Here is a 23,085-nt window from a genome sequence, read left to right as displayed (position 1 = left end):
TAATTTAAATGTGGATTACAGGGTCAAAGGTAGGGTTCTGAAGACTGTGGAGGAACAGAGAGATCTTGGGATCCATATCCACAGATCTCTAAAGGTTGCCACTCAAGTGGATAGAGCTGTGAAGAAGGCCTATAGTGTGTTAGCTTTTATTAAGAGGGGGTTGGAGTTTAAGAGCCGTGGGATTATGCTGCAACTGTACAGGACCTTGGTGAGACCACATTTGGAATATTGTGTGCAGTTCTGGTCACCTCACTATAAGAAGGATGTGGAAGCGCTGGAAAGAGTGCAGAGGAGATTTACCAGGATGCTGCCTGGTTTGGAGGGTAGGTCATATGAGGAAAGGTTGAGGGAGCTAGGGCTGTTCTCTCTGGAGCGGAGGAGGCTGAGGGGAGACTTAATAGAGGTTTATAAAATGAAGAAGGGGACAGATAGAGTGAACGTTCAAAGACTATTTCCTCGGGTGGATGGAGCTATTACAAGGGGGCATAACTATAGGGTTCGTGGTGGGAGATATAGGAAGGATATCAGAGGTAGGTTCTTTACGCAGAGAGTGGTTGGGGTGTGGAATGGACTGCCTGCAGTGATAGTGGAGTCAGACACTTTAGAAACATTTAAGCGGTTATTGGATAGGCACATGGAGCACACCAGGATGATAGGGAGTGGGATAGCTTGATCTTGGTTTCAGATAAAGCTCGGCACAACATCGTGGGCCGAAGGGCCTGTTCTGTGCTGTACTGTTCTATGTTCTAAACATGGCCTGCTGGTGAATTAAATGCTCTCTACTGGTTCACTTTTGCTTGAGTCTATTTTTTCTTTTGCCAGTGGAGATTTCAGAACTATAGAATTCCTACAATGCAGAAGGAGGCCAATCAGCCCATCGACACTGACAGAGTATCTTACTCAAGCCCTCTCTCCTGCCCTATTCCCACAATCCTGAGCATGTACCAAGGCTAATCCACCTAACCTGCACATATTTGGACGGTGGGAGGAAACCAGAGCACCCGGAGGAAGCCCACGCAGACACGGGGAGAACATGTAAACTCCACACAGGCAGTGACCTAAGACCGGAATTGAACCCAGGTCCCTGACACTGTGAGGCAGCAGTGCTAGCAACTGTGCCATCCTACATTTTCATAAACTTCTAACTTTATTAATTACACCAACGTGGAACAAGATTTTGCCAGCAGTAAATATTGGTAGCCTCCAGTAGTCACAAAAGAAATGGAACCTGCTAAAAGGCATAGGTATTCCACTCTAAGCACTGAGAACCTGGCAACTCTCCAGCTTTAGGCCACACAAACAGGAGTAGCCTCTGCTGAAGAAAGTTTTGACACAAATGTCCAAGATAAAGCAGATAGACTGGGAGGGAGGGAGGGGGTAGTTTTGCTTCAGAGAATTTCTTTTGGTGTTTACACATTCAATTCAGTGGCTCAAAAAGAATCATTTTTATTGAAGTAGTTGCAGCAAAATTGTACAAGTAATTTGACTGATTTGGGGGAAGAACAAGCTTGACTCCTCGGTTTTGTACCGGTTATCAGCTCCTCACTGGTACCTTTCTCTAACTGCTGAGCAAATGGAACTACAATTGGTGTCTCACTTAGATAATTATTAGATTATTAACTTGACAGATAGTGAATACTTGGCTCAATTATCAAAGCGTGGCACAGTGGTTAGCACTGCTGCCTGACAGCGCTAGGGACCTGGGTTGGGTCACTGTCTGTGCAGAGTCTGCACATTCTCCCCGTGTCTGCGTGGGTTTCCTCCAGGTGCTCCGATTTCCTCCCACAGTCCGCAAGACGTGCTGGTTAGGTGCATTGGCCATGCTAAATTCTCCCTTGGTGTACCCGAACAGGCGCCCGAGTGTGGCGACTAGGGGATTTTCACAGTAACTTCATCACAGTATTAACGTGAGCCTACTTGTGACACTAATAAAATAAACTTTTGCCATTGGGATGCTTGACATTTATGAAATCCTTTGTCTTGAAAAACACTGGTGCAAACTGTAAAGCCTTTAACTATTTAGACAGATGTTGGGATGGAGGCTTGTTCAAAAGGATGCTGGAGTAGTACAGATGAAACAAAGATATGCACACATATAGCAGTAGTGGTATCACCACCCAGAAGATTCAAGAAAAAGATTCCTCAATCCAGATGAGGAACCTCATTTCATTGATGAACATTAGAGGCTGGCACATTTGGGAACATGCACTCAAGAAATTATTCCTGTTTTCACAACTGAGAAAGACACAAGGCGGCTGGGGGGGGGCTAAGTTGTATAAGACAATGAGGGGTATGGAGAGAGAGAGAGTAGGGAAAAGCTGTTCCCCTTGGTTGAAGGGTCAATCACAAGAGGCATACTTTTAGGGTAAGGGACAGGGGATTCAGAGGAGATTTGAGAAAAACCTTTTTCACTCAGGAGATCGTGGGAATTTGAATGCACTGCTTGGGAAGGTAGTCGAAGCTGGAAACCTTACAAATATTTGGATGAACACTTGAAATGTCACATTATTCAAGGATATGGGACAAGTGGTAGCTGTTGTCCTTCAGTGGTAGATATTGTCAGTGCAGACTCAGTGGGCCGAAGATCCTTTTCTGCACTGTATGATTGCATGACTCTATGACTCTGATACATGCATTTACATAGTGCCATTCACAACCTCAGAATGTCTCAACGCATCGTACAACCAGTGAAGCAGTTTCAAAATGTAGCCACTGCTGTGATGCAAGAACCTCGGCGGCTTATTTGCACACAGCAAATTCCCACAAAAAGCAATGTGATAATGACCAGATAATCTATTTTATGTGATGTTGATTGAGGGATGAATATTAGTCAGGACAGTGAAGATAACTCTCTTGGCTCTTCTGCGCAATAATGACATGAGATCATCTGCATCCACCTTGGAGAGCTGACGAGGGTTTCAGTTTAACTGAAAGAGGGCACCTCTGACAGTGCAGCACTCCCTCAGTACAGCACTGGAGTGCTAGCCTAGATTTGTCTAATCAACTCTGTGAAGTGGTAGTTCAATCCACAACCTTCTGACTCAGAGGCAAGAGTGCTACCAACTGAGCCTGGGCCGACATTATGGACACATCATACACTGTGCAAGTTCTGCAACTACTTTCCACGGGAACTCAGTTGGGATGTAACATATTTCTATTTATGGGCTGCACAGTTGGATTGCTGAGGAATAGTTTTCATATCATTATTATCTCTTAAATAGTCCTCATCATTACTCATGTAATCCCAAGAATCCAGTGTGCAGGAAATCTCATTTACAAAAAAATGGGACACGAATAGGCCACTCAGTACCAAGAGCCTGTTCAGTACCATGGCTGGCCTGCACCTCAACTTCATCCACCTGCGTTTGTTCTGTAAAACCCTCAATACACTTGTCTAAAAAAAAACACTATCTTAGTTCTGAAAATTTCAATTAATCTAGTTTCACTGATGGATATTAGAGACTGGCAGAGCTGGGGAAACTGATTCACTTTGAAAAATATTCTCGCCTCACATTACTTCTATCCTTCTGCCAAATGTTTTGTCAGATACTTAATCACATTTCCAAATTGTTGACTGCCCATCCCCACTGATTCCAATAACAGCTCACTATTAATTTATTATCTGCATATTAACTACAACTTATTTATATCTTGCTCAGAGAACAAGTCCACATTTGAGCAGACCACATACATCCCTGTATCGTTTACCATACACTTCCGGCATAATGATATTTACAGTATCTAATACATTCCCATGGTCGATGTACCTTCAGCTTTTCAATGCATTCTGTATTCACTCTTCTGAAATGGAACACTTACGAATTCCAGGTATACTCTCTATGGGTATCTGCCGAACTCCTTCCTTGAAGCAGGTAAGACCAGGGTAAACCTTCCGAATCTGTGCTTGCTTCCTCTCGATCAGCTTCTTTATGATCTGTATGGGAGGCAGAAGTTTGTGACTTAAATTAGAATTGGCTGTAAATATTTGAGTACTAGTTTATCTCTGGAACTGTGATTGATTTGACAAGGGACAGAAAAAAAGCTCTCCACCTTCTGCAAGTGCTCAGCACGTACAGTACTCTGTTTATTGTTAAAGTCTCTCTAAACTGGAACATGAATCATTTTAAATGGTCTGTATTATTTGCATTGTCTTATTCAATGAGTGCTCAGTAGCTGACAACTCATGGTTTCAGTATCTATGGAGCGGCACGGTGGTTAGCACTGCTTGCCTCACAGCACCAGGGACCTGGGTTCGATTGCCGGCTTGGGTCACCGTGTGTGTGGAGTCTGCATGTTCTCTCTGTGTCTGCATGGGTTTCTTCCAGGTGCTCTGGTTTCCTCATACAGTCCAAAGATGTGCTGATTAGGTGCTTTGGCCATGCTAAATTGCCCCTTAAGTGTCAGGAGGATCAAGAGGTTAAATACATGGGGTTACGGGGATAGGGCCTGGGTGGGATTGTTGTCGGTGCAGACTCGAAGGGTCGAATGGCCTCTTTCTGTAGTGTAGGATTCTATGATTCCTGTAATTCAACTATTTTGCTTATGCGTGTATGAATTCTGGGGGAAATGTAACTCTGCAGTACAGAATGCTATAGCTGTTACACAGTAACGTTACTTAACAATGCCAATGCCTGCACCAAAAAAAGCTATGAGAGAATCTATCAGGCAACTAGAGATAAATATTAAATATTGGAATGTTTAAATAAATATTCACTCTCACATGGTACTGTATGTTTTACAGACTATGGACAGGGCTTGCGCCTCCAGATCACTATCCCACCTTCAGGTTGAAATGAGGGTCAGGAACCCAAAAATGCCAGCTCAAAGGTCTAAAGGGTGAATTTTGGAGGAGATGGTCAAACAAGTGTCCAGTTTCGGGAACTAAGTCCAAATAAGGATATCAGGTGGGCTCAGAGGGCCAGTTGGATGTCGTTCAGTGGTCAAAGGTTGGCAGCTCCCCTTTTAGAAGTGGATGCTGCTGAAGGTGCCTATATTCCTAAACTGCCAGCCACAGAACATAGAGAGCCAGAAGGTTTGGAGCTGTCGAACATGTGGGCGAAACCCCATACAAGGTAACAGGCACTGCCACAATTGTGGCTAACTTCTGGAACAGCATCTTCCACATTGAATGGAGTTTTTGGCTCTGGTACCCACCTGTCATTGGCCATTTCACAGACAGCCTCCTGATGTGACAGGTACCACCCTGTGCCGTTGAAAACCCAGTCAGCATCAGGGGAATGTCCTTAATTAAGCTCTCAAGGGGCTTAAACTGGTTTCTTGCCACGTCCAGGCTATTCCTACTTAATCCCACGGAGGCATGTATTGTGGAGTCTGTTTAAATAAGATTTGTACAGCTTTCCTAATTTCATTAGCTATCAGTTTTAGCTGACTTACTCAAGGTGATAAAATATGACTACGCATTCAGTTTCCTGATTTCAGACCAAGTGAACGGGACATTTTCTAGCATTCTGTTGCTAAAAAACACAGTGATATTATAGCACTATCGCATGATGTGGTGGACCAGAGAATTTTATTTGCATTGTATTTGCATTACTCATTTCACGTATGAATCTCTGACCAATAAAAGAAACATTAGCAGGCATCCATAGGCGGCTGAAAATGACTTCCAATGACAAAGGCAGCAAAAAAACTGCAGATATTGTAAATCTGAAAGAAAGACAGGAAGTTCTGGAAATACTCATGAAGTCAGTCAGCATCTAGTGAGTGAAAAACAGAGTTAAGGTTTCAGGTTGGTGACCTTTCTTCATAAGTGGAAGAGGTATCTTTGGTGGGGGGTGGTGGGGAGAAAAGACCAAAAGGTTAGTTCTGTGAATGGTGGGAGGAAGAGGTGATAAAATGACCAAAAGGGCAACAATGCAAGGTAAAAGGGCGTGGGTAAAGGAATAGGTAAATAAACAAAAGATGAGTCCAGAGGAGCTGTAAATGGCAACAGCAGAATCATTACAGGCACTTTGTTTTGGCATTAGAGGTCGGTGCATAATTGGACCAAGTGGCAGAGACCATATTTCAGTCTGCCTAGAAGGACAAGGGGCAGCAGATACATGGGACCACCACCTGCAAGTTCCTCTCCAAGCCACTCACCATCATGACTTGGAAAGATATCGCCGTTCCTTCGCAGTCACTGGGTTAAAATCCTGGAATTCCCTCCCTAATTATGGGACAATGCACAGCACATGGACTGCAGCGTTTAAAGGCAGCAGCTCACCACCACCTTCTCAAGGGGCAACTAGGGATGGGCAATAAATGCTGTAAGAAGTTTAACAACACCAGGTTAAAGTCCAACAGGTTTATTTGGTAGCAAAAGCCACAAGCTTTCGGAGCCTTAAACTCCTTCTTCAGGTGAGTGGGAATTCTGTTCACAAACAGGGCATATAAAGACACAAACTCAATTTACAGAATAATGGTTGGAATGCGAATACTTACAGTTAATCAAGTCTTAAAGGTACAAACAATGTGAGTGGAGAGAACATTAAGACAGGTTAAAGAGATGTGTATCGTCTCCAGACAGGACACCACTCTTTAACCTGTCTTAATGCTCTCTCCACTCACATTGTTTGTACCTTTAAGACTTGATTAGCTGTAAGTATTCGCATTCCAACCATTATTCTGTAAATTGAGTTTGTGTCTTTATATGCCCTGTTTGTGAACAGAATTCCCACTCACCTGAAGGAGGAGCTTAAGGCTCCGAAAGCTTGTGGCTTTTCTATCAAATAAACCGGTTGGACTTTAACCTGGTGTTGTTAAACTTCTTACTGTGTTTACCTCAGCCCAACGCCGACATCTCCACATAATAAATGCTGGCCAGCCAGCAACACCCATATCTCATGAATGAATAAAAAATACACCTTTTTCTCATTTTGCTATATTTTCATTATAAACTAATATTCATATTTATAAGGACACCGTTTATCACCGTCATGGTGCCCTCAAACCAGCGTTGATGTTGCTGCCCTTCCATTGGAAGGAGGGTGCAATTATAACGTGACAAGTTTATATAATTAGAAATGTGAACACAAGAATTGACGATGAAAAAATGAACAAACTGTTCATGCAGGTTTAAAATTTTGCAGATATATAAAGAATATATAATTGTTAGAAAGAATGGTTCAATCAATAGAAGTATTAAAGTCTGGCATTGGAGCCAGACTTTAATACTTCTGAAGCCCTCAGAACTCTTTGCTTCAGTTAATGCCTTGTGTTCAGTGCACACATCTATTTTTCAATATTACTGCATTTCTACGTCAAATATACCAAAATGAAGGCCTCCAGCTATAAAAATAATGCTTTTCCAGTGTCCTTACCTCTTTTTGCTTCTTAATAATATGGGATAATTCTGTGTATGGGATTCTGGGATTAAGTTCACATTCCATCAACGTTGCTCCTTCATAATCCTTGATGTAGCCCACGTAACGACTTTTGGGAACTTTTATATCTTTTGAAAATCCCTGAAGAATAAAGCATAAAAAGCTATATTCAATTTATTTTTAAAAAAATGAGTATTATGTATTGAAGTCATTAGATTTTGCTCTTTTATTCTGACAGAGGGAGAGAGAAAGCATTGAGCTGGAGAGGAGCGGTACCTGCTTTTTGAAGTAGCCAATGGCATATTCATCAGCATACGTCAGGAAGTGCAGAATGTTGTGCTTAATGTGGTATTCTTTCAGATGATTCATCAAATGTGTCCCATAACCCTGCCACATGGAAATAGGTTTTATTAATATTTAATACCTTGCATTTACTGCTGCTCCTATGTGGGAACATATAATTGCACAGCTTCAGTGAAAACCTCACCCCAAGCCCCAGGATCACATTGGTGCAAAGCTCTGTGTCATTGAAGTTTCAACTGCTGTTAAGAACAGAATCAGTAGTATAAAAACAGATTTGAGATTAAACATCTGTCCAATGGTTGAGATTTTTAAAAATTCACTCATGGGACATGGGCATCGCTGGTTTGCCAGCATTTTTTGCCTATCCCTAATTGCACTTGAAACTGAATACTTTGCTAGGCCATTTCAGAAGCAGTTAAGAGTCAACCACATTGCTGCGGTTCTGGACTCACATGTAGGCCAGACCAGGTAAGGACAGCAGATTTCCTTCCCGGAAGGATACTAGTGAACCAGATGGGTTTTTCTGACAATCGACAATGGTTTTATGGTCATCAGTAGATTCTTAATTCCAGATTTTTTAATTGAATTTAAATTCCACCATCTGCTGTGGTGGGATTCAAACCCAGGTCCCCAGAACATTAGCTGAGTTTTTGGATTAATGGTCTAGCGATAATACCACTAGGCCATCGCCTCCCCATAATTATCCAACAAATTAATTCATTGGTAGGATGATAAACAAATCCTATAAATTATACATCATGCATTTTTCTGAAATTATGATAGGTTAAAAGAAAGCCACAATAACCTGAATTTTCTATTGCATCATTTATAAATAAATAATCCCTAGGCACTCTGCAAAGATATGAAGCAAAAATAGGGATGGGTTGAAAGACGAGTTAAGAATAATAAGGATAAGAATCTTAATTTAATACGATGGGGAACCAGCAGCAAGTCAGTGAAAACTGGGCTGATGGCTAAGCAGTACAGCACAGCGGAGCCTGGGATGAGCTGAATTTATGGACAATGACAAAGACCAGCCTGCACAGCATCGGAATAGAGGTGACAAGATACATTTGAGAATTTCAGCAGCAGCAAATCGGCTGAGGTAAGGGCAGAGCCGGGCATTGTCAGAGATGGAAGTTGACAGGCCAAGGATGGAGGGAGGGGATATGGGGATGGACTTGCTACCCTGGTAAAGCCAGGGATGAAGAGTGGGAAAGGTCAGCTTCACCTCGAGACTATAGCCTGGGACGGGGTCAAAATGATAACATTGGTCCCCTCACGGCTTAGCCTGAAGAAATTCCAGGTGATCCAAGATTGGGTGTTAAGACGAGGAGTCCGATAGCACAGAGGCAATGGAAAGCATCAAGAAAGGCAATGCATTGACCTCAAATCTGCAGCTGGTCTTGCCAAAGAGAAGCATGTTGGTGAGGATAATGAAGGAACCTCGGATAGATCAGAGGTAATTGTTCATTACTAGGGAAGTGTTGGCTGTGATTGGATGCCAGGAATGGAACCAAACAAGGTCAGTCTCAAGTAAATAATGGAACAATGGTGCTAGGAAATAATGGTGTGGGTCAACTCTGTCAAAAGCTGCACATATGCCAAGGAGTGATAATGCATCACAGTTATTGAGAATATTTATGATTTTTCCTCGTTAAAATTTGGTTTGTAAGAACAGGGAGAGGGGAGCATGGATCTATGGACACGCCAACCATTTCAGTTTTTTGATTGTTGTTGAAATTGGTGCAAAGATTTGCCATGCAACTGTGACCCTTGACAAACATGTCTGTTAAATTTTGTAGTGTTTGCCTTGAGAGGGGAGAAAGTCAATGTGCAAAACATGTGCCATTTTAAAATACATAACATCTCTACATTTGAAGCGCAATCTGTTCTACATATTTTGTTTTTACTGTTTGCATATTAATATTGGCTTTCAGCACTGCGTTCACTAACTGCTTTACGCGAAATAACCTGTGCTTGATGCAAAGTTTGGAATAAAGTTTTGTTTGAATAAAACATTAATAACTGGATGAACATTAATTGTAAAATTGCATCAGCATTCCTTGTGAAGAATTCCCAGACTTGTGAGCATTCCTTTGAAAAGATGAGAAAAGATGAATGCTTTCTTTCCCCGCTCCCTCTTAGATACAATATATGTACATTCTGTCCTTTCACTAATTGTCTGAAACTTTCACAGTTGTGAAACCGATAAGGATACTGAACGATCTGTCAAACCTTGCAGTGCAGATCTCCTTAGAACGGTGATAACCAATGTTTAAGATGTATGGGGTGTTAAAATGCATAACATCTTTACATTGGAGCCACAATTCGTTTTAGATGTTGGCAGTCGATTGCATTGTTTTCTTTTATTGCCTGCATTTTAATACTGGCTCGTTGGCACTCTGCTCACTAAATGTTTTACATGAGACATGTTGTACATTATGCAAAGTTTAGAATGAACTTTCTCGTCTGAAGCAAACAAGTTGGAGAAAGATGAAAGAACCAGTTAACAGGAATTAAGCTTGACGGTCATGGATTATAGGTCATCTCTGATCCCTTACACTGTCACCTTAAATCACTTAAAATTTCCATGCTCATTTCTCAGTGTGATACATAATTGTAATCACTCGCGTAGCAAAAAGACGGAACATCTTCAGTACCTATTCACAGTGTCCCCCCCCCAAGCATTATTAGTATCCTTGATAAATGATGCTAAGGAAAATATGCTCACAGACATTATTTTTGGATGTAAACAAGAGCAACAAAAATCTCAGAGCTCTTAAAATAATGCAAAACCTTGTGTTTGATGATAAATTGGCAAATGCTAATGAATGAATTTAACTGTAGTATTACCTAGATTTTAAGGCAACATTGGCTTGTTAATAATTTCAGAAAAGATGGTTTCTCAGTTACCAACAAATCCTTCTCAAGTCCTTATTTTAAATTTGAAGGTTCACTTCCATAAAAAAGCAATAGATTGCAGCCAAGAAGAAAACTCCATCACTTACATGTGCTACAAACTTTTGCATCATCAGAAATCACTGGCTTACACTCCAGAGCATTATTCCTTACCTTCACTTGCTCATTGGACGTAACAGCACAAAATACAATCTCGGTGAATCCTTGGGTGGGAAACATCCTGAAACAGATCCCTCCAATGACTCGACCATCCTTAATCAGGGCCAGGGTCTTGTGCTTTCTGTAGGAACAGGATGTATCACATATCACGCAACGGTTGAAACTGGGTTTGGAAAGTTTACTTGAAAATAAACTCAAACAAAAGTTATAATGTCTTTAAGTTCGTACTTAAAAGATTACTTTTGACGCTTACACAAGTAACAGTGTAACACTCGCTGGTTCCTGTTTGAGCGAACACATCTAAAATGTCAACATAAATTGCAATTTAAAGCAAGAATTAAACAGGTGGGCAGATCAACAAACGCATGATTATTTTTGTTGTCAATTTTAAGTACTCTGATTTCAAGAAGTCACAATTCAGGACATTTCACTTAAGGGAACACATATTGGATAAAATTCCTATTCTGGTAATATGTAGCAACATCAAAAATACATTTGCAAAGATGACTCATTCTCCCCCCAAAAAATTTCAATGTGGTCCAAAGGAATGCATTTAAAATTTCATTTGCAATTATCACTACTTCTAGCTGAGTAAATTTCAAAATGGTTTACATACAAATTCACTGAATTGTGACCAAAATTAAAATCATAACCATCAGTTAGCCTGACAGCACATCGAACTTCTACTTTCTCTATTTATCAAACAAACGGACATTCAGAAAAAAATAATTGCTATTTATAACATGACAATTTCATTTGTGAAAGACCTGCATTATAAAGTACTCAAACACACTTACGGATCAAAGACAAGCCGTGTGATGTACTCTTTTGGCATTCGTGGTAACTGGTGTGAGAAAACATTTTGCAAGCCAACCAGCCACATCATTATTTTCTTATTCGACCTCTGAGAAAGCGAGTTTCCTATGACATGAAATTCAATGACACCTCTCCGCTCTTCCAGACGTGCAGCTTCATCCCGAGCTGCATTTGCAGACAACAAATTTGTCTGAAAGAAATCCAAAAATAAAATCCTTGATGAGCAACTGATATGCTTTTAATTCTTAATCGGCTTGGTGACACAGTGGTTAGCACTGCTGCCTCACATCGCCAGGGACCGGGGTTCAATTCCCAGCTTGGGGTCACTGTCTGCAGAGTCTGTACATTGCCCCAGTGTCTGTGTGGATTTCCTGCGGGTGCTACGGTTTCCTCCCACAGTCCGAAAGACGTGCTGGCGAGGTGCATTGGCCATGCTAAATTCTCCCTCAGTGTACCCAAACAGGTGCCGGAGTGTGGCAACTGGGGGATTTTCACGGTAACTTCACTGCAGTGTTAATGTAAGCCTACTTGCGAGACTAATAAATAAAATACTGAGGATGCTGGAATCTGAAAAAAAAAGGGTGGCACAATGGTTAGCACTGCTGCCTCACAGTGTCAGGGGCCCGGGTTCAATTCCGGCCTCGGGTCACTGTGTGGAGTTTGCATGTTCTCCCCGTGTCTGTGTAGGTTTTCTCCAGGTGCTCCAGTTTCTTCCCACTCTCCAAGGAATTAGGTTGATTGGCCATGCTAAATTGCCCTTAGTGTCGGGGAGACTAGCTATGGTAAATACATGGGGTTATGGGGATAGGGTCTGGATGGGATAGTGATCGGTGTAGACTCGATGGGCCTAACGGCCTCCTTCTGCACTGCATGATTCTACGATTCTCATATTGCTTCCTCATATATCCAAACTTCCAGGGAGAGATTTGTTCTAAAGAGAAATGGATGGTAATAAAAGACAAAATACTACAGACACTGGAAATCTGAAAGAAAAACAGAAAATGTTGGAAAAACTCAGGAGGTCTGGCAGCATCTGTGGCGTGAGAAGCAGAGTTAATGTTGAGTCCGTATGACTCTTCTTCAGAGCAAAATAGATGAACTAGTAGAGAAATGTTATTGCAGTCTTATCTAAATAATCAATTGAAGACATAATGTTGTGCCTTTGTTTAAATAGGGCTGCAGGGAAAAGCCTGGGAACTACAGGCCAGTGAGCCTCGCATCTGTGGTGGGTAAATTGTTGGAAGGTATTTTGAGAGACAGGATCTACAGGCATTTAGAGATGCAAGGACTGATTAGGGACAGTCAGCATGGCTTTGTGAGTGGAAAATCATGTCTCACAAATTTGATTGAGTTTTTTTGAAGGGGTAACCAAGAAGGTAGATGAGGGCAGGGTAGTTGATGTTGTCTACATGGACTTTAGCAAGGCCTTTGACAAGGTATCGCATGGTAGGTTGTTGCATAAAGTTAAATCTCATGGGATCCAAGGTGAGGTATCTAAATGGATACAAAATTGACTTCTTGACAGAAGCCAGAGGGTGGTTGTAGAGAGTTGTTTTCCAAACTGGAGGCCTGTGACCAACGGTGTGCCTCAGGGATCAGGGCTGGGCCCACTGTTATTTGTCATTTATATTAATGATTTGGATGAGAATATAGGAGGCACGGTTAGCAAGTTTGCAGATGACACCAAGATTGGTGGCATAGTGGACAGCGAAGAAAGTTATCTCCAATTGCAACGGGATCTTGATCAATTGGGCCAGTGGGCTGACGTATAGCAGATGGAGTTTAATTTAGACAAATGCGAGGTGATGCATTTTGGTAGATTGAACCAGGGCAGGACTTACTCAGTTAATGGTAGGGCGTTGGGGAGAGTTACAGAACAAAGAGATCTAGGGGTACATGTTCATTGCTCCTTGAAAGTGGAGTCACAGGTGGACAGAGTGGTGAAGAAGGCATTCGGCATGCTTAGTTTCATCGGTCAGAACATTGAATACAGGAGTTGGGACGTCTTGTTGGAAGTTGTACAAGACATCGGTAAGGCCACACTTGAAATACTGTGTGCAATTTTGGTCACCCTATTATAGAAAGGATATTATTAAACTAGAAAGAGTGCAGAAAAGATTTACTAGGATGCTACCAGGACTTGATGGATGGAGTTATAAGGAGGCTGAAAAGACTTTTTTCTCTGGAGCATAGGATGCTGAGGAGTGACCTTATAGAGGTCTATAAAATAATGAGGGGCATAGACAAGGTAGATAGTCAATATCTTTTCCCAAAGGTAGGGGAGTCTAAAACTAGAGGGCATAGGTTTAAGGTGAGAGGGGAGAGATACCAAAGTGTCCAGAGGGGCAATTTATTTCACACAGAGGGTGGTGAGTGTCTGGAACAAGCTGCCAGAGGTAGTAGTAGAGGCGGGTACAATTTTATCTTTTAAAAAGCATTTAGATTTTAGATAGTTACATTGGTACGATGGGTATGGAGGGATATGGGCCAAATGCGGGCAATTGGGATTAGCTTAGGGGTTTTTAAAAAAAGGGCGGCGTGGACAAGTTGGGCCGAAGGGCCTGTTTCCATGCTGTAAACCTCTATGGGACATGAGAAACAAGAAGTGGCGGCTTCATTTACTCATTTATTGTGCACAGCTGACTTGTAAATTTAAGCAATACATACTGATAATTTTCCATACATTAGCTTCCTCTGGATACAGAAGTTGAACACACCCCAGGGAAAGAAAACAATTGCTGTCCTATCCTGAACACCTCCAATTTCTCAGACACTGAGCAGTGTTGCACTTTGGTGGGAAGCAACACAAGCTCTCAAAGTTAAAAAATACCATTTTGGGATGTTAACATGGCCAAGTTCCACCACTAACACAAAAACAAAATCCTTCGAATGCTATAATCTGAAATAGAAATAGAAAATGCTGAAACACTGAGCATCAGTGGAAAGAAACAAAAGTTGATGTTTCAGGTTGATAGCCTTTCATTAGAACTGGAAAATGTTAAAACTGTAACAGCTTTTAAGCAAATGCAAAGGTTGGGCAAGGGCAAGTGAGGAAAAAAAACATTTTGATAGGATGGAAAACAGGAGAGAATAGATAACAAAAGGTTGGTGGTAATAGGATAAGTGAAGAAACAAAAGCTGGTCTATAGGTGTAAATGGAAATAGCAGAATCATTACCAATAATTGCTGTCCAGAAAATGGGACCAGTGGTTGTGTTCGGAACTCGTTGAGCTCAAATTTGAGTCCAGATGGCTGTAAAGTGCTTAAGCAAAAAACGAGATGCTGTTTCTCTTAAACCTTCATTAGAACATTAGTGCACGGCCAAAAACAGAAAGTTCAAGAGTAGAAATGAGGCAGAGGATTGAAATGTTAAGTGAACTCAGGGTAATCTTTGTTGAGTGAGCCAAGTTGTTCCACAGAACCATCACACAATTTGCATTTGGTCTAGCCATTGTAGAGGAGACTGCATCGTGAGCAATTAATATCAAATTGAAAGAAGTACTTTAATGACAATCTCACCTGGTAGCAGTGTTTGGACACTGGATGGTGGGATGGGAGGATGCAATAGAACAGTAATGTATTCCTATGCTAGCCAGGAAGATGATACTGGGTGGGGAAGAATGGCTTTAGTGGTGATCAAAGTGTGGACTAGGGTGTCATGCCGTGAACATTCAGCTTTGGAGTGCTAAAAGTGGAGAGGAGGGGAAGATGTAGGTAGTGGCGGGCAGAAATCTAAGAGAAATGGCAGATAATTCAGTGAATGTAGATGCTGGCGGGGTAGAGGACAAGAGAAACCGTACTGTAGTTCTGGAGAGAGAAGAGATGAGAGAAGGTGCAACAAATGGAATGGCCAAAGCGGTGGAGAATTTTTCTTTAACGAAAAAGGAAAATATCCTGAAAGCTCTGATACGTAAAGTATAATTGTCAGAACAGACGCAACGAAGACCGAAAATCAGGGTCCTTATAAGAAGTGGGATGGGAAGAAGCAAAATCAAAGTATATGTGGGAAACAGTGAGCTTACCGTATACATTGGTCAACTTTAGAAAGGGAGACAGCAAAGTAAATGGAAGGGGTGACATGGAGTTGGATTATGTGAAGGCGAGGGAAGGGTAGAAATTGGGAGCGAGGTTGATTAAACTTTTCAGGTTGTGGGGCAAAAGGAGGAAACCAATCCTGTTTCTATGTCCCTAAGTATCTCCAACAATCATCAATTTACCACAAAAAGAGGTGAGGGGTGGGACCTGAATAGCACTGGAACAACAAATTCTCAAAAAAACCCCACTGAAAGGCGAGCGTAGCCAGGACCCATACAAGTTTCCATTGGGGTAAGTGAGCGTAGTCAAAAGATTTTTTTTCAATGCGTGAATAAGTTCAACAAGGGGAGGAGCGCAGTAGTGGATGGAGACTAGTTGAGTTTCCATTCAAGGAAAAAGTGGAGCACCCTCAGGTTGCCCTGGAGACTAATGATATAGAGGCTTTGGATGCCATAGTGAAAAGGACAGATGGGCCAGGAAACATGAAACTATTAAAGTGGCGGAGGGCGTTGACAGAGTCATGGTTGCAGCTGGGGAGAGACTGAGCAAGGGGAGAAAAAAGTCGAGATACAAATTGGCATCACAATTGATCCTAGTCCAGACATTATTCACGCAGCCAATACCCATTCGGATCTGCTTTCAGGACGGAGTGATATTGAATTTCTTGGATGAAAGTGATGTGACTAGCATGTGCATTCCATTATCTTAAGCAGTGACTTACCTCTGGACCCAACATGGCTGCTGGATCGGTGATAGTCAACATTACTTCATTAACCAGCTCCATAGGAATGTCACCCATCACACGCATCCTCTTCGCATCTTCTAGTGTCATAGTTTCAGACATTTTCCTTTTCTCTCCTGTGATGGACAAACAATTAGCTTGAAATATTTGAATATTCAGTAAACAGGTAAATTTATGCAATGCATAGTGCCAGACAAGTCACAGAGTCAATCGCTTGTCAGCACTCTTAAGGTGACTCATCTCAGACAGAATTGATGATAGGAGTACTCCACCTCGTCTCATAATTTCTGTCTTGGAAGCATTTGTGCATGGTTATTGGATAAAGACCGGATTGGGATGCCATCAAAATGCACGGTGGGTCAGTGGTTAGCACTGCTGCCTCCCAGCGCCAGGGACCCGACTTCAATTCTGGCTTTGGATCAGTGCTTGTGTGGAATTTGCACATTTTCCCCTGGTCTGCCTGAGTTTCCTCCGGGTGCTCTGGCTTCTCCCACACTCCAAAAATGTGTGGGTTAGAGGGATTGACTGTGGTAAATTGATCCTTAGTGTCAGGGGGATTGGCAGGGTAAATATGTGGGGTTACAGGGATAGGGCCTGGGTGGCACTGTTGTCGGTACAGGCTCGGTGGGCCAAATGGCCTCCCTCTGCACTGTAGGGATTATATGATTTCTATGAATAAAGCAGTCTCACATATTCACTGTTTGTGTTTGCAGAAATAGCTTGACCTGTATTCAGTGCAGCTTTTCAAGAACTTCATGTCTATTATCAATTGGATCACAAGGCTGGCATTAGCTATGATGACACTACTGCTAACTAACCTAAAGTTTGTTAGTCACAAGTAGGCTTACATTAGCATTGCAATTAAGTTACTGTGAAACTGACCCAAGCTGCCCAGATTCTGATGCAAAGTGAAGCCATGATACTAGTGAAATCATATCCCAGCAGGATTGACCACTTCCAATACAAGCAAAATAACTGGAGAAAACTGAAGGGAGAATCGAAGAAAACAAGTATCCGCCCTAGTCAGAATCTTCATTTATCATCCATCATCTTTTGGGACCGGGGCACTTCGTCTGTTCTTATGATAATCTGCACACTTGAGCTGCTCTCAGGTCATTTAGGAAGAGGAAACAAGAAAAAGCAAAGTTCTCCCGAAGCAGAATGACGGGAATTCAAGGGTGAACTATCCCCCTTTATTCTAATTTATCAGTGATACTGACAAAGACTTTGAAATAAATCATACAATGAACGTCTGAGGATCGTGGGATTATATTCATTGGAGTTTAGGAGGTTGAGGGGAGATCTGATAGAGACTTACAAGATAATGAACGGCTTAGATAGGATGGACGTAGGGAAGTTGTTTCCATTAGCAGGGGAGACTAGGACGCGGGGGCACAGCCTTAGAATAAAAGGGAGTCACTTTAGAACAGAGATGAGGAGAAATTTCTTCAGCCAGAGAGTGGTAGGTCTGTGGAATTCATTGCCACAGAGGGCTGTGGAGGCCGAGACGTTGAGCGTCTTCAAGACAGAAATTGATAAATTCTTGATTTCTCGAGGAATTAAGGGCTATGGGGAGAGAGCGGGTAAATGGAGTTGAAATCAACCATGATTGAATGGTGGAGTGGACTCGATGGGCCGAATGGCCTTACTTCCGCTCCTATTTCTTATGGTCTTATGGTCTTAACCCCATCCTTCAAACAGGAAATATTGTATCAAATAGGAAGAGTGAAAGGAGGCAAGCAGAAGAAAATTTAACCCACCTTCCTTGACAGACAAAGTTTATTTATTGTCATAAGTAGGCTTCCATTAACATTGCAATGAAGTTACTGTGAAAATCCCCTAGTCGCCACATTCCGGCACCTGTTCGGGTACACTGAGGGAGAATTTAGCACGGCCAATGCACCTAACCAGCACATCTTTCGGACTGTGGGAGGAAACCGGAGCACCCGGAGGAAACCCACGCAGACATGGGGAGAACATGCAGACTCCACACAGACAGTGACCCAAGCCGGGAATCGAACCTGCGTCTCTGGCGCTGTGAGGTAGCAGTGTTAACCACTGTCACCATGTCGCCCTATGTCACATAGCAAGGATTTTAAGATGTTGAGGAGGAAGGAGAAGAAAAGAATCTTACTGCGTATACTGCCAAAAATTGGATCAAACAGATGAAACTGTGCAAGATGGTAAATCAGACAAAGTAACCATGATGTAACCCATTTACAGGGATCACAAAGTTGATTTGTTGGACATTACGCTTCCTCTTTCACTTCAGCTTTCAAAACTGGGCCATCAGGTCATTACAGTTAAAAGGTGAATTTCCAAACCACATTGCAGTAAATCATTGCTATGTTATACAAGGTTAGTAATAATTTAAAACATTGATAAATAGAGGATTGATGCCACCATGTGTTTAAGATGTAAAACTACACTTTGAGAAAAGCAGCAAATGTGATGTGAACAGAACAGCAGTGGCTGATCTCGGCAAACACAGCTAGGTTAAGCCTTGAATATCTAAGTAACGCTACAGCACATCATCCATTATCTGGCACTTCATATTTGCTGCTTTCCATTTGTTATACTAAATGGCAGGTCCTTACTCGACAAGTACCAAGCACTACAAAGCTGGCTGAGATCTTCATCAATTAAATTGACTGCTGTATCATAGTGGTTTGTCTTAAGACATCTTAACTTGAATAGACAGACTTAAAAAAAAGAGAAACTTCTAAAAAAAAATCCTAATCTTACAATATAGTGATCACCAGCTGATCTACTGAAAAGATTCTAGGCCAAACACTTTACATGCAAAACATGCATTAGTTATGTAACTGCATTACAATTTTCTAACACAAATATCAGATTAAAAGACTCAGTTCACAGTAACAAAGTAATTACCTGGTTCTGGCTCAGAGACCCCCATGTCAACACTAATGGATGCTGGACTTGAGCTACAATTGATGTTTCTGCTTGATGTAGGGATACTAGGCACTGGGGATGGACTGACAGCTGAAAAATAAAATGTCAGTGATAAAAAATTGTTTTTGTAAAACACAAAGTTGCTGTGAACAAATTCATCACGTCATAAAATAAATATATACAGTAGAAGATAATCTGATGTCCAAGCTACATTTAGTGATGCACATTCAACCAGAAAGACAGTCCTTGAGCACTATTGGATATCTGCAGTGCAGTTCTAGCTTCAAATTAGTATGGGGAAAGTGCATTAATCCTTCAAGGACTGAAGCTGCATTAAAACACAAAAATCTATCGTACTTTATGAAAGTTAGGAATTAACAGGCACGCTACCATCCCACATATGTCTCCACACATGCTACTTTATAATATGCAACATTACCAATCCAAAAGGGTCCATTTTATTAGATAGTAAGCATGCAAAGTTCAAAGCTGTGAACAACCGTCAGTGCTCTGTATACACTCAGATTTCTGTCTGGATATTTCCAACCACTATCCCTAAAACAGGGAAACCCAAATCAAGTTCATAGACTTGCAGAAAAATTATAGAATGCAGTAAAATTATATCATTTAAGAAATGGGTAATAAAGCGGCCTTTATTTTTGACTGGTATCTTTTGTTTTAAAATCAGTTTGTTCTCAAGTACTAGATGTACCTTTTAGTAACTAGGTCTCATTCATTCTATACTATCTGTACTTATTTTATCCTCAACTTGATTCAGACTTCTTGAATGAGAAATTGCATTTGTTAACACCGTTTTATTTTGGGCACTGATTGCCCTGAGAGCCCCAAAATACTGCATGCAGAGTTGTGGGGTGAATTACACCAGATACCACATAGATACAACATACAGGGGCTTGGCAATTACTATCTCCAACAAGACAGAATCCAACCATCTCCCCATGACATTCAATGGCATTAGTATTGCTGAATCTCCCATTATCGACATTCTGGAGGTTATAATAGACAAGAACCAGCCATATAAAAACTGTGGCTACAAGAGCAAGTCAGAGGCTGGGAATTTTGCAGCGAGTAACTCATCTCCCAAATCCCCAAAACTTGCCCACCATCAACAAGGTACAAGTGAGAAATGCAATGAAATGCACTCCACTTGCCTGCGTGCGTACAGCTCCAACAACACCCAAGTTTGACACCATCCAGGACAATGCAGCCCACTTGATTGGCACTCAATCCACCATCTTAAACATTTACACCACGCGCCATTGGCGCACAGAGGCAGCAATATATACCATATACAAGAGGCACTCCAGCAACTCAACAAGGCTCTTTTGACAGCACCTTCTAAACCCTTAGAACAAGGGCAACAGATGCATGGGAACATCACCACATAAATTTCCCCTTCAAGGTACAACACATCATCCCAACTTGGAACTAAATCGCTGTTCCTTCATTGTCATGGGATTAAAATCCTGGAACTTCCTTCCCAGCAGTACTATGAGTGCACTGTACCAGATGAATGGCAATGGTTCACAAAGGCAAATCACCACTACCACCTCAAGGGCAATTAGGGATGGTAAACAATGCTAGCCTTGCAAGCAATGCCCACAATCCATGAACAAATTTCTAAAAATAGTGCTGGGTAATGAAGACTTTTCACACTGGGTTTACAGAGTCAACACCAGGACTCGCAAAGTTACAAGATGCACTTTTATAGTTCTTGTTATTCTGAATCAATATTTCTCAGTATCACCCTTGGAAAAGCACCCTCTCTCACTAGCAAACAGGGTTTTGCATCTCAAACACCAGCTATTGCGTGGCATCACTGAACATGACTACCAGTTAGTTCTGAATTAGGGATAGCTTTTTGCCTAACTCACCAGCTGCTTCTACTTATTTCACAAAGAATGCAGGGCAAGCAGACAAACTTTCACTGCTGGGGCTCTCCACTGAATCTTCTGATGCCTGACAGAGAGAGAGCACATCTGCGGCAACTATTGATTCTAGAGACAGGTACCTGGCTGTTGTCCCAGTTGCACTCCTTCCGCAGCAGACAAAGTGAAATCAGAATCCCAAATTGGAGAACTCTGGCCATAAATCTCTTCCTCCAGCATAGATAAAAATCTGCAAGAAAATAAACAAAACTGAGTTGACAGGACAAATAGTGCAAACTAAAATTACTATATTGGAAAGATTGTTAATCAAAAAAAAACAATTGTTGTTGAAATGTCTTAAAAGATAGTTTAATATCAGAACCCTAACAAAGGTTGCAAATGCCAGTTACATTACAGAACTATCAGAGGGACCAAAAGGTTAAGATTCTAAGTGCATTTAAACAGTTGTTTTTCAGGATAAGGCCATGAAAAATACAAGTAACTTTAAGATAAAGATTTCTAAGCTAGTTGGATGATTGGGATGAATTGTTAAACTTTCCAGAAATTGTATTATACGTTCCTCTTTGAATTGAGCTTAACCTTGTAGGGTAGATCAGGTTGCACGGATTCCCCACTGGAGGAGATTTTCTCTTACAACTAGTTCAAGGGAGATTAGGAACATTTGATTTGATTTGTCATTGTCACATGAATTAGTATACAGTGAAAAGTATTGTTTCTTGCTTGCTATACAGACAAAACATACCGTTCATAGAGAAGGAAAGGAGAGAGTGCAGAATGTAGTGTTACAGTCATAGCTAGGGTGTAGAGAAAGATCAACTTAATGCAAGGTAAATCCATTCAAAAGTCTGACAGCAGCAGGGAAGAAGCTGTTCTCGAGTCGATTGGTACATGACCTCAGATTTCTGTATCTTTTTCCCCACGGAAGAAGGTGGGAGGTCTGAGGTGCGTGGGGTCCTTAATTATGCTGGCTGCTTTGCCGAGGCAGCAGGAAGTGTAGACAGAGTCATTACATAATGTTATGTAATCCACATCTCCTTAGTTCTGCCATACATCTTAGAAATATTCCCAATGTCTGAATCAAACCTGGAGTATGTACCAGCCCCATTGCAGAATAGCTGTAGGTGTGAGATTTGCAGCAGTACTAAGTGCACCAAACCTGACAGGGAAAGCGTTGATAGGTGAATGATGGGGGTGTATGGTTTGAGCAGTAGTTGAGGTTACTGGTACAGTTGACAGGATGCAGCATTTGAAAACACTTTCCAATCATGGTTTGCCCATGCATATCCTGGAGATTTGGGATTGGGGAAGAAGGAGAGGGAACAGTTTCTAAAGCTATGCCAAGGAAAAAATCGTTTTCTATGGCAACGGTCTCAATTTCTGCGCTTTTTCCAATGCCCCAAAGAAAATATTGCACCAAATTGGAAGCAATTAACCTCTTACTTTGGGAAGTGGGTGAGGATGAGCGTTCGTTTTTCTGGCATCAGCTTGTCTTTCTCCACCCTGAACTTCTCAAGTAGCTGTCGTCGAGTGACTGTGAAGATAGACCGAAGCAACGTCCTCCCAAAGACCTGCGTGGTTTCATATCGGGGAAGACTGTCACAACTTTGAGGGACATGGCAGTAGCAGAGCCACCTGGAATACAAAGAAAGCAACACTTGAAAAAAATTATCTTTTGATTCTTGAAACCAAGGCATAAATTATGCACGATTTACTTTTAGAAATGAATTTTTTTTTTGGTTTGGTGACAAATGAGAAAGTGTAGACCTATTGTGCCATAGTACATCAGCTAAATTATCTTCCTTTCTTTGGCACTTAAACTGCCAACTTAATGAGGAAATATGTAACTGTACATAAAAAAAGCAAAATGGAAGATTAAACAAAAACACTGTTCAAAAGGAGATGTTCTTCCAAGATTGGCACTGAGGTATATTACTGGGATAGAATGGAAAGATCTTTATGT

At 41.6% G+C, this 23,085-nt stretch overlaps 1 protein-coding gene across 1 annotated transcript in view; it reads right to left on the bottom strand.

Annotated features, from left to right (window-relative positions):
- kat2a (K(lysine) acetyltransferase 2A) overlaps positions 1 to 23,085 on the bottom strand; it is a 52,400-nt gene that overhangs the window by 10,948 nt on the left and 18,367 nt on the right. The window contains exons 6-14 of the mRNA XM_078224043.1: positions 22,566 to 22,757; positions 21,248 to 21,354; positions 19,195 to 19,305; positions 16,282 to 16,418; positions 11,507 to 11,715; positions 10,704 to 10,830; positions 7,602 to 7,712; positions 7,323 to 7,466; positions 3,820 to 3,934 (exon numbers count right to left, since the gene is read on the bottom strand). Of these exons, the coding sequence (XP_078080169.1) occupies positions 3,820 to 3,934; positions 7,323 to 7,466; positions 7,602 to 7,712; positions 10,704 to 10,830; positions 11,507 to 11,715; positions 16,282 to 16,418; positions 19,195 to 19,305; positions 21,248 to 21,354; positions 22,566 to 22,757 (1,253 nt within the window). The remainder of the gene's footprint in view (positions 1 to 3,819; positions 3,935 to 7,322; positions 7,467 to 7,601; positions 7,713 to 10,703; positions 10,831 to 11,506; positions 11,716 to 16,281; positions 16,419 to 19,194; positions 19,306 to 21,247; positions 21,355 to 22,565; positions 22,758 to 23,085) is intronic.

Source organism: Mustelus asterias, chromosome 11, assembly GCF_964213995.1.
Source record: "Mustelus asterias chromosome 11, sMusAst1.hap1.1, whole genome shotgun sequence".
NCBI classification, from domain to species: Eukaryota; Metazoa; Chordata; class Chondrichthyes; order Carcharhiniformes; family Triakidae; genus Mustelus; species Mustelus asterias.
This window is presented reverse-complemented; position numbering and strand designations above follow the sequence as displayed.